Below are 11,999 nucleotides of genomic sequence, written 5' to 3'. Positions count from 1 at the left end.
TTGAATAAATTCTGGTAAAAGAACAATTTTAGTGAGTGTATCTGACAAGCACAACATAGTACTGTGTGATGATGTGCTTGTGTCAAACATTTATGTATACAGTAGCATACTGAACAAATGTGTTTCATGCAAACAAGGCTCTTCATATATTGTGGTTTTGTTTTTTTTTCGACGTATCTTATTTGATTTTATTTAAAATGATACCCTCTGGGATTTGATAAATGGAAAATATTTAAGAATGTTGTAATTTGGCCTCATCTTCTATCCACCCACCTATCCTGACTTGCTGAGCTTTACATTGAAGTACAACTCAACCCTTTAGGGCACTTCAGCAACTGAATTCAGATTTAGTGGAATTATCAAATTTGATTCTTGATTTGAGATGAAGTGATGTAGATGATTCGCTTTTGTGTGACTTACTCGGATCAGAAAGCCTTCACCCCTCTGTTTAGGTTGATCTAGAAAAAGACAATGGCCACAATGCAATAGGCATTGATTAAGCAAATATACAAGGATTGACTTGCTCTCTGCTCCCTTTGAAAACACCGAAATGACAGCACTAGCTCATCATCTCCTTTGTCAATCAATCATCAAACCACAGATACCAGGCCAAGACTGAACTGTTGCATACGCACAAAAGCAGTGTCAAACTGAACAGCTCGTCGAGTACGCTCAGTGATTTTCCTCCCTCAAAATAGAAATGACTGAGTCACCTGGATACTGAAAGGATGGTGCTGTCTCTTTGCCTTTGCGGAGGGGCCAGAGAGACACTAACGGTGACTTTCATTCTGTCAGTCTGCGTCTTATCTACAGGCCCAATGTGTGGAGGTCGCCCTGTAAGCTTTCCGTCTGCAAGAACAGGGACTATGTTTCCCTCCTTTTAAAAGAGTAAAAAAAAAAAACCCCGCTACACTCCCACTCCTTACGCCTTGAGAGCCTCGTGCACGCCCACAGCAGACAGTCGGCGGTTGATGTTGCGATATCGGCAGCGGAGGAGGTCGCGGTAAGTGGAGCGTAAGTCTCGGTTGAAGAAGGCATAGATGAAGGGGTTCATTAGAGAATTGGCGTAGCCCAGCCAAAGCAGAGTGCGCTCCAGCCAGATGGGCACGCAGCTACACTCCACTCCACAGATAAAGGGCCTGGCTGTGGACAAGATGAAGAATGGCAGCCAGCAGACTGCAAAAACTCCCACAATCACCCCCAATGTGGTGGCCGCTTTCTGCTCCCTCTTAAAGATAGAGATGTTTCTGCGCTCCCGGCTCAGCAGACGTGACAAGGCAGCACACTCCTCGGCCACTCCCGGCGGCTTCAGGCCCTGCATACGCAGTGCCTCGCTGGACACTGTCTCCAGGCGCTCCCGACGTGCAAGGTCGGTGAAGCGATGCTTGGCGCCACTCTTACGGGCCGCCTTAAAGATCTTGTAGTACATGACCAGCATGACCAGCATGGGGATATAGAAGGCTACGGCTGTGGAGTAAATGGTGTAGCCAAAGTCCTGGCTAATGAGGCACACACCGGCTGTGTGGACGTTCTTCGCCCAGCCGCAAAAAGGTGGTAGGGTGATGGAGGCTGACACCAGCCATACTCCCAGGATCATCTTGGCCATTAGCTGTCCATTTTGCCGTGCCGGGTAGGTGAGGGGCCGTGTGATCCCCAGGTACCTGGGAGGAAAAAGAGATAAGACAGTCAGTAAAGAGCTTCTACAGCCCTTATCTTCTAGCTGCTCTTCAGATTTGTTTTATCCTTTTCTGAAAGTATTGAAAGGGCCGGGATGTACACTCTAAAGGCCTTTTAATACCTGCGCTTATTCTTCATAGCTTAGTTGCTTCATAGTTTATCCCTGAAATAGGGGCTGGCTGGTCCCTTGAGCAAAATGTTGCACCCGACCATTCTGTTAAAAGAACATTGAGCCATGCAAGTTTCTCTCTTTTTTTAAAATCATTATTAAATCAGAGTGTGATACCATTAAATCTCTGTTCATTTAAACTGGACAGAAAATTCAATAATGGGTCATTGAAGCTCTTGGGGTTAGATTCATCACTGTCCGGTGGCCCATTAGCTCTTTTACATTTTGTTTAGAAAAACCAATTTGGAGATATGAATCAAATGAGCAGCTTAACGGTTTTCGATAGAGATTGGGTGTGTTCAACATTTGGAGACACAAAGTGAAGCACAAATGGCTGCAAAATGGCCTCAAAACCTTGAACAAGACCCAATGCGCTTAACTTATAATGATCTGTGGTTTTATACGAAAACATATCTTGGCTATACGACCCATGGCAGTATCAAAAAATTGCATTGAAGCAGCATGGCATACTGTAAAGAGTTGAGTGACAGGTGACTAACATTGCAGTGATGTGGTGACATTGAATCCCCAGTTAGCCTTGGATTAAATGATGGGAGTCGATGAGCTAAGTGAGCTGTAAAAGATATTACCGACCACTTGATCCGTGAGATGGATCATTTGCTGAAACTGGGAATGTAAAGATAAAGGAGTTTTTTAGCTCAATTACCACTACGCTAACTGGACAGAGAGTTCCTGTTTCGATCCCATGTTTAACTTTTTTCTCCCCAACTGACCTTTCGCAAAGTCCCGCCCCCCTTAGTTACTGTTGCTATGTCCGTCAAGCATTTCAGAACTATCCAGGAAGTAGCCGGAAAACACCAAAACATGAAGGAAGAAATCAGCGCATTGTGTGGGTAAAAGTAACAGTAATAATACGTTAGCTGTATTAGCTATCAATAATAGCTAGTAGCAAGCTTAGCTTGGAGCAGACAGGTATTTTTGTTGATTTTGGATGGATTAAGCTGGCCATGGGGTCTGCTATACTGCCAAATCTATTGCCGACATTGCGCTTCTTGCGTTCTGGGTTTCAGGAAGGGAAAGAAAATTACATCCCCTCCAAACTTTCAGATATCTAGTATCCGATTTGCAGATCCAATAGGCACACCGTTTCAGCATTTTGTTGTGTGTTTGAAAGCTTGACAGACCGTTGCTAAGGTAGGATTGGACAAGCACCGTTCTGGGGCGGTACTTTGCGAAAGGTCAATTGTATACGGCCAATTAAACCACTCTTCCCAGCTGTCCCGGTCGCTGCTCCACCCCCTCTGCCGATCCAGGGAGGGCTGCAGACTACCACATGCCTCCTCCGATACATGTGGAGTCGCCAGCTGCTTCTTTTCACCTGATAGTGAGGAGTTTCACCAGGAGGACGTAGCCGGTGGGAGGCTCTATCTATCCCCCCCCCCCCGAACAGGCGCCCTGACCGACCAGAGGAGGCGCTAGTGCAGTGACCAGGACACTTACCCACATCCGGCTTCCAACCCGCAGACACGGTCTGTAGGGACGCCCGACCAAGCCAGAGGTAACACGGGGATTTGAACCAGTTATCCCCGTGTTGGTAAGCAATGGACTAGACCGACACGCCACCCGGACTACCCCCCCCCCATGTTTAGCTTTTATTCCACATGGTGAACTATTGTCCCCTTTTTCTGTGGGACCCCCGAGGTACGACAGTGTATTACGCTCTGTGATTATTATGTAACAAGCTAGTGTGTTTCCAACCCACAACCCTCCAATCACTACTCTGCCTGGCTTACAAACCTCATTTAAGATGTAGATAGACTTGGTGGGACGAAACACAACCAGACAAGCAGTGTGGAATAGCTACATAACTGATCTCTGGGTGAGTACACTCCATGCTATAGGAACACAAGAACACATAATGGATACACAGTAATTCAACACTCCTCTTTGAATGCATTATTCAATGAGCCAGATAGTGTGTGTGTGCGTGCGTGTGTGCGTGCGTGCATGTACGTGTGCATGTGTGTGCGTGTGTGGAGGGCGAATGGGTAGTTCTCTACAGCCAGTGACTCATTTTTGGCTTTTTACAAGAGAGAGACATTTTCAGAAGCACTCTCATTAGGTGCAGAGTCCTCTCACTGTGTTTGGAGAGAGACAGAGCTGATCAGGTTGGAGGTTGGATGACACTGTATGCATTTTTTTAACGCTTTGATACATTGGTTCCTACTGTTGTAACTGGATGGGCTGATGCAAACGTCTTTGTAATTTGGGGTTTTGTTTGTTTGTTTTGGTTTTTTACATGCTTCAGCCAATAAAACCACAAGGGTGGCGCAAAGAAAGTAACCCAAACCAATCAATAAAATGCTACAACCAGTGGGAACCAGTTATTACTACCGCCCACAAAATAAGGCATAGAGAAGAGACACAAAGAGATGGAAGACAGCCCGCTGAAAATGAGAGCCGAGTTTATTTTTGCGCACCCCCCCCCCCTCTTGCTCTGTCTTTCTCTCGCGCTCGCTCTCTGGAGGATTTAGGGCATGTCCACAGTTGCACCAGCCCCAGGGATTACTCTGCCCCGGACAAACAGGGTGCCCGAGTTAATGGAGAATTCCATTACTTCCACTTGGCTACTGGCTGAGGCACACCAAAGTAAAGTGTATTCTGAACATGTCGGATCAAACCGGTGTTTACCGTGGTCCTCAGTCATCTGCAGGAGCGTCACTCTAACCTTTTATGTCTGAGAGAGAATACACAGTGAAATATTTACTAGACTGCAGTCAGGATGGGCGGTGGCATGGCAAATTTAGAACCCTAAAATTTTCAGTTCCTCCTGAAAAGGCGAGAGTAAACAACGGGAGGGCCAATTCCCACATGATGTGGTCTGATGCATTGCTTTTCTCCCCGAGAGACTTTCGATTGGAAGAATATACAAACTGAGATTGCTTTTGCCTCACACAAATGTTGCAAGGACAAAGTCACCACACTCGAGGACCCCACATATGACGAGATTGTGAAAAAGTAAAGCATCAGCTATTATCCAAGGAGTATATTTTCCAGAATACACTGTACTGTCTCTCTGAGTGAACTGAAGGCTGAGATGCAAATGTCATCTGAAATCAGTTTTTCTTGATGAACTGTGTCTTACACAACTCAGGACTGCAAGGTTGCTGATTTTTTCATTCCACAGTCTCCGGGATTTATTTGCTGCTTTCATGTTTGGCTTGTTCAGCGTAAAGAAAATGGGGTAGCAGCAATGGCAGATATTTGAATAATTTCTGATCGGAAATGGTATTCATTATGTCTCTGCTGATGGACGAAAAACACGCGTTTGTAAATATATATATATATATATCCACCTTTAATCAGTGAGGAAAAAACTTCTCATTTGGGGTATTTCACCAGCTACGTCTGTTATGTATGCACACATCGACAGTGCTGCATTTGATTTGGTGCTGTTCTATTGTGCTGGGATCGATTGGTGATGCCTGCGGGCTCTGGGTTGTTTGATCGGGTCTGCCTTTGATGCTGTGTCAGTGTAAATAAAGAATGCCACGGAGAGGTTGTGTCGAGCGACAGCGCTGTGTCCTGACGTGATTTCTAAATACAATATTGGCGACGAGGATGGCTGATATCTCTCTCCCACCACCTGCCCCCTTCCTGGCATTACCTGGCGAGCCTCCGGTACCATGGACTCGCTGGCTACATAGTTTTGAAAATTACATCATCGCCTCAGGGCTCGACGACGTGAGCCAGGCTAGGAAGACGGCTCTGTTGCTTCACTGCTTGGGAGCAGAGGGTCATCGTGTGCTCGGGACTCTGGGGAACGTCACAAGCTTTGCCGAAGCTGTGGGACTTATGAGCACCCATTTCACTGCTCCACAGAGTGCCCTCCTTCGGCGATTTATATTCCGTCAGCGACACCAACTGCCTGGTGAGTCTGTGCGGCAGTACGTAGCTAATTTGCGAGGGCTAGCTAGCTCATGCAAGTTTGGCCCGCTTCAGGACGAGATGGTTCGCGACCAGCTAATCGAACACACCAACAACGCAAAGGTGCGTGAGACTCTCCTGCTGGAAAAAGACGGTCTGCTGCTGTCCAGAGCAATTACCATCGCACTACAGGTTGAGGGAGCAGCTGAGTGTGCTGCTATGCTAAATACACAGCAAGTGGCCACCTCCAGTCAAGCTGCCAACGACTCCTCCCTCTACTCACGGCTGCCCCTCGGGACGCAACCCAGCCAGAGCGAGGCGGGCGCCGACTCCACTGGGGACGTCTTGCAACTGCAACGACGGCGTTCTCGGCCCCGCCCTCAACAGTCCTGTGGTAACTGTGGGTCTCGGTCTCATGTTTCAAGGGCTCAGAACTGCCCTGCCCGTGGCCAGACATGCCGTAGCTGCGGTAAGCACAATCACTTTGCCAACGTCTGTCGATCTTCCCCGGCTGGGTCAGAGGGCCACACCCCCCAGTCTTCAACCGCCGTCATTCACAAGGTGAGCTCTGGGCCAGTGTCATTCAAATCATGCACAGTCAACATTAATGATGGGTGCATCCCCCTGCTGTTGGACACCGGTGCAAGTGTGTCTCTCCTGAATGTTGATACCTACAGTCAATTTTTCGGTTCACTGCCACTGTCTGCACCCTCAGCTGTCCTCTGTGGGTATGGTGACTCCAAAATCGATCTGGTTGGCTCTCTCCAACTGACTGTCCGCTATGGAACCAAGCTGGTGCCTAATGCAGTTTTTCATGTGGCACGCCGTGGGGCCAACCTGATGGGCCTGGACCTGTTCTCCGCTCTGGGGTTCTCCCTCTTAGACACAAGGGGGGCAGCAATCCTGACTGTCGCCACACCTTGGCAGCAGAAGTGGCCATCGCTGTTTATGGGGCTTGGCTGCCTCTCCGCCTTCACCCATCAACCTCTCCTCAACCCTGCTGTGAAATCTGTCATCCAACCACTGCGCCGCATCCCGTTGGCTCTCCGTGATGGGGTCTCCGCCGAGCTGCAACAACTGCTGGAAGCTGGCATCATTGAACCGGTGGACGCGTCACCTTGGGTCTCAAACCTCGTGGTGGCTAAGAAGAAGTCGGGGGGCCTGCGTGTCTGCGTCGATCTACGTGCAGTAAATAAGGCAGTGGTCCCTGATAAGTATCCACTGCCCACCTCAGAAGAACTCACTGCTCAGTTCTATGGCTCTGAGGTGTTCTCCAAGCTCGACCTCAGACAGGGGTACTTACAGGTGCCCCTCCACCCCAGCAGCCGAAACCTCACAGCCTTTGTGACACATGCAGGAGTGTTTCGCTACACCAGGATGCCTTTCGGTCTCAGCTCCGCCCCTAGCTGCTTCCAGAAAATCATGGTCTCCGTGCTGGCTGGCATACTGGGCGTGGCCATTTATCTGGACGATATAGTGGTACACGGGCCCACCAGTGAAATCCACGACAAGCGCCTTAACATGGTCTTCGCAGCCCTGTCCAAGCACAAGCTAACTCTCAATGCTGAGAAATGTGTCCTCTCTGTGCCAGCCATCGACTTCGTGGGGTTCCGGCTGTCAGCGAGCGGTGCAACTCCACTACAATCCAATGTGGACGCCATTCAGGCCATCCCTGAGCCCAGCTCGGCCGCCCAGGTCGCCTCCTTCCTGGGTATGACAAGTTACTACCTGAGGTTTCTTCCCCAGTACTCTGCGACCACAGCCCCCCTGCGCCAGCTGCTGCGTAAGGACGAGCCATGGGTGTGGTCAAAGGCATGCAGTGACGCTGTGCGTGATCTCAAGACTCAACTGACTTCACCACCAGTGTTGGCTCACTTCAACATCTCCAGCTCCACCTTTGTGACCTGTGACGCATCAGCCACAGCGATAGGGGCCGTGCTGTCTCAAACCCAGAACGGTGTGGAGAAGCCCATTGCCTTCGCCTCCCGTGCCCTCAACCTGACCGAGCAGCGGTACTCCGTGGGTGAGCGTGAGGCGTTAGCCTGTATCTGGGCTTGTGAAAGGTGGCACCTCTACCTCTATGGCCGCTCCTTCACCCTCAGGACAGATCACCAGGCCCTGACAGCGCTGCTGTCCACATCTGGGACAGGCCACAAACCCCTGAGGCTGCACCGCTGGTCTGACCGCCTCCGCCAGTACAACTTCAGCCTGCAGTTCACCCCAGGCAGAGACAATGTTGTCGCCGACCTGCTCTCTCGCTCTGTCTCCACCCCAGCTCCACAGACGGACACTGACTGTGTGGAAAAGGACATTGTCCAAATGCTACACACACCCCTCCAGGCCACTGTCTCTCTGCAGGAGCTGAGGGCAGCCTCCGAACAGGACCCTGTCCTCTCCCAGCTCCGCACCTACATCCAGAACGGCTGGCCTCACAAGGTCCCAGAGGAGCTGGCTGCGTTCGCCCGAGTCAGACAGGAGCTCTCCTGCTGGAACGACACCTGCGTGGCACGTGGGTTTTGCACAGTGGTCCCAGCTGCTCTCCGTGCACGTGTTTTGAATACGGCGCATGAAGGCCACCTGGGCATTGTGAAACTGAAACAGCGCTGCCGAGACCTGGTGTGGTGGCCGGGGATAGACAGAGATATTGAGGCTCTGGTGAAGGACTGTTCTGCCTGCCTTGTGAGTGCCAAGACTGGCCACCAGGCTCCCCCACCCCTGCAACCTCTCGCCTGGCCCTCTCAGCCCTGGGAACACCTGCAGTTGGACATTTGTGGTGAGATCCATGGAGTTCCCCACCACCAACGCTTCATGGTGGTCGCCTACGATCTACACTCAAAATGGCCTGAACTCACCACTTCCGGCACTGTGACCTCACAGATCATCATCGACTTCCTGGACTCTCTTTTCTCTCGCTGGGGCCTCCCAAAGGCCATCACCACTGACAACGGCCCTCAGATGGTCTCTGCTGAGTTCACTGCTTATCTCGAAAGCAAGGGCATCCGTCATATACGCACTGCGTACTACCACCCCCAGGCCAATGGCGGCGTTGAACGTTTTCACCAGTCACTGAAGAACGGCCTCAGAGCACACATGGCCCAAGGGTGCTCTTTCACGCAGGCCATCCGTCACACTCTGCTACACTATCGGGCCACACAGCACTCGACCACAGGCGTCTCCCCAGCCTCTCTCATGCTAGGCCGGGAACTGTGCATGCCCCTTGACAGGCTCCGCCCCTCCACACCTCAGGCACCTCCCTCTGGGGTCAGAGCCTCAGTCACTCGTCAGCAGACGCGGATGAAGCAACGGTTTGACCAGTCAAAATGAACCAGGGTGCCAGACATCAATGTGTCAGACTGGGTCAGGGTCCGCAGGCCCCACAGGGACAATAAAATGGCTTCATACTGGTCATCTCCTCTCCAAGTCACCCGTCAGCTGGGCCCAGCCACTTACCTCCTCAGCGATGGCACTCGGTGGCACTCCAGTCGTCTACGGAAGGTGTCAGCTCCGCCACACACAGCTGGTGACACAACCATAGCCATTCCCTCAGCATGGCGAGACGCCCCGGGGCTTCATGCAGCTCCTACACGGGCCCCAGACATTTCTGGGCCTCAGCTCCCCCTGCCATCTCCCTCCCCACCTCGGCCTGCCCAGCCTCAGGCCGCCCCGCGACCTGTTCGCACACGTTTACGCCCTGGCCACCTAGAGGACTTTGTGTCAACCTTTCATGTTTGAAATCCTGCCCGGGGGGGGGGGGGGAATGTTATGTATGCACACATCGACAGTGCTGCATTTGATTTGGTGCTGTTCTATTGTGCTGGGATCGATTGGTGATGCCTGCGGGCTCTGGGTTGTTTGATCGGGTCTGCCTTTGATGCTGTGTCAGTCTAAATAAAGAATGCCACGGAGAGGTTGTGTCGAGCGACAGCGCTGTGTCCTGACGTGATTTCTAAATACAATAACGTCCACAAAAATGGTACACAGTTTAAGGAAACCTCGATAGATAAACTCACTATGAGCAGGCTAAAACTTGCATCATTAGTAACATGAAGAGTAGTCTTTTTAAACTGACATTTAAAAAACTCTTTTCAACCAAATTATATCAAGAAATAGTACATTTTAAAAGAAACCTAGATACAATAATGTACTATATAACCTGGCCGAACAGGACATAAAGAAATGGGCAACATTAACCAACGAATTTGACAAAGTGTGCGGCTAAACAGAAACATGCCCAGAACCCAATAATAATTGGTCAAATTATCAAAATATTTGGTGCGTGCGCTGAGGAAAACAGTCATAAAATGTGGTGAAATACATTTAATAAGATGAAAAATAAACTACACTAATAAATTATAGGCTCTGGTGAAAGAAATCTGTGTCATAGGTTGCACAAAAGTTATACCTTTGTTTTTATTGTATGATATCTAATGGTCAAGTCTGTCCATCAAAGAGGAGATCTAGGGCATCCGGGTGGCGTGGCAGTCTATTCCGTTGCCTACCAACACAGGGATCACCGGTTCAAATCCCTGTGTTATCTCCGGTATGGTCGGGCGCCCCTACAGAAACAATTGGCCGTGTCTGCAGATGGGAAGCTGGATGTGGGTGTGTGTCCTGGTCGCTACACTAGCGCCTCCTCTGGTCGGTCAGGACACCTGTTTGCAGGGGAGGGGAGGAGGAACTGAGAGGAATAGCGTGATCCTCCCATGCGCTACGTCCCTGTGGCCAAACTCCTCACTGTCAGGTGAAAAGAAGTGGCTGGCAACTCCACATGTATCAGAGGAGGCATGTGGTAGTCTGCAGCCCTCCCCAGATTGGTAGAGGGGGTGAAGCAGCGACCAGGACTGCTCAGAAGAGTGGGGTAATTGTCCAGATACTGAGGAGAAAAAACGGGGAAAATAAAAAAAAAAAGGGGGCAACATTAACCAACAAATTTGATAAAGTGTGTGGCTAAACAGAAACACGCTCATAACCCAATAATAATTGGTCAAATTATCAAAATATTTGGTGCATACACTGAGCAAAACGGTCATAAAATGTGGTAAAACATCCTACGATAAAAAAAAAATACACTAAGGAATTATAGGCTCTGGTGAAAGAAAGTTGCATCATAGGTTGCACAAAAGTTATCCCTTTGTTTTTATTGTATGATATCTAATGGTCAAGTCTTTCAATCAAAGAGGAGATCTACACATCTATTATGCAATCCTCCATCAGTCTATCCATCCGTCTATCCATACTGTAGCTGGTAACCACACTGTCAATCTGATCTTTTAGAGATGTTGCCTAATGTGTGTGTGTGTGTTTTTTTCCCCATTTGTTTTTTACTGGGGTCAGGTTACAAGGGATTAAGTGTCATGAAACTCACTCGACATGTAAGTGACCATGCGACGTGTCAAGTCAAATAGGGGAAAAAAAGGAAAACGCCCAAAAGTCTCAAATGAAGTTTTCAGAAATTCTTCCCCCTTCCTGAGTGCTTCCAGCAGGATAAAACTTCGACTACGCCTTTTTACGTTCCAAAGTGCACAACAACATCAGGGAGCATTATTGTGCAATTTGTGTACCAGAAATCTCATCTGTTACACACACAACTCCCCAACTGGATTGATTCACAACTAAACCCTTCTTTCTGTCAATAGCAGTAACATTGATTCATTTTCCCATTCCCCCTGTTGTTTCTGATCCAGTTAAGATCAAAATGAGTAAACGATGAAGATCATTTGGTGGCAGAGCATTTAAAATAGACACTTACATGAACATAAAAAATGAGTCATCCCTGGACAGTCATACTGCTTCACTAAGATTTCTTTACCACCTCCACAGACCAAACACCACAGCTCAGACCAGATCTGGGTCAAAAGCTTTCGTAAATAATTCATGGCATTTATTTTAGCCCACTTGGTGGTTGAGATTTATCTTACAGAACAACAATGGGAAGGGGAAAGTTTGCATAAAATGAATCTTGTACAAGGTATTTGAGCCAAAGGACTCACTCAAATGCCAAAACCCCGATCCATTTGCTATGCAAAACGACTTAAAGAAAATCTATTATTTGTCCAACAACTGCTCCACTGTATTCTTTCTAGTAAAGGAGCCACATGTGAGATATAACACATTCATTCTCCACATCTGCATAATCCAATTCAGCGTTAATGGGGGTGGCTGGCATTGTATTTGTGAAATTTTACCGTCGCCCAGTGAGACACTGTGATGGTGGCCTATATGATCAAGAGTCTCCAATTTGGCCAACAAGGAGAAGAAAGATGAT

General features: G+C 49.0%; 1 protein-coding gene across 1 annotated transcript in view; it reads right to left on the bottom strand.

Annotated features, from left to right (window-relative positions):
* Positions 1-922: 922 nt before the first annotated feature.
* The window catches only part of htr7c (5-hydroxytryptamine (serotonin) receptor 7c), a 52,521-nt gene continuing 41,444 nt past the window's right edge, over positions 923-11,999 (bottom strand). Inside the window, exon 2 of the mRNA XM_056279795.1 lies at positions 923-1,661. Within this exon, the coding sequence (XP_056135770.1) occupies positions 923-1,661 (739 nt within the window). The remainder of the gene's footprint in view (positions 1,662-11,999) is intronic.

Source organism: Lampris incognitus, chromosome 1 (assembly GCF_029633865.1).
Source record: "Lampris incognitus isolate fLamInc1 chromosome 1, fLamInc1.hap2, whole genome shotgun sequence".
NCBI lineage: Eukaryota > Metazoa > Chordata > Actinopteri > Lampriformes > Lampridae > Lampris > Lampris incognitus.
This window is presented reverse-complemented; position numbering and strand designations above follow the sequence as displayed.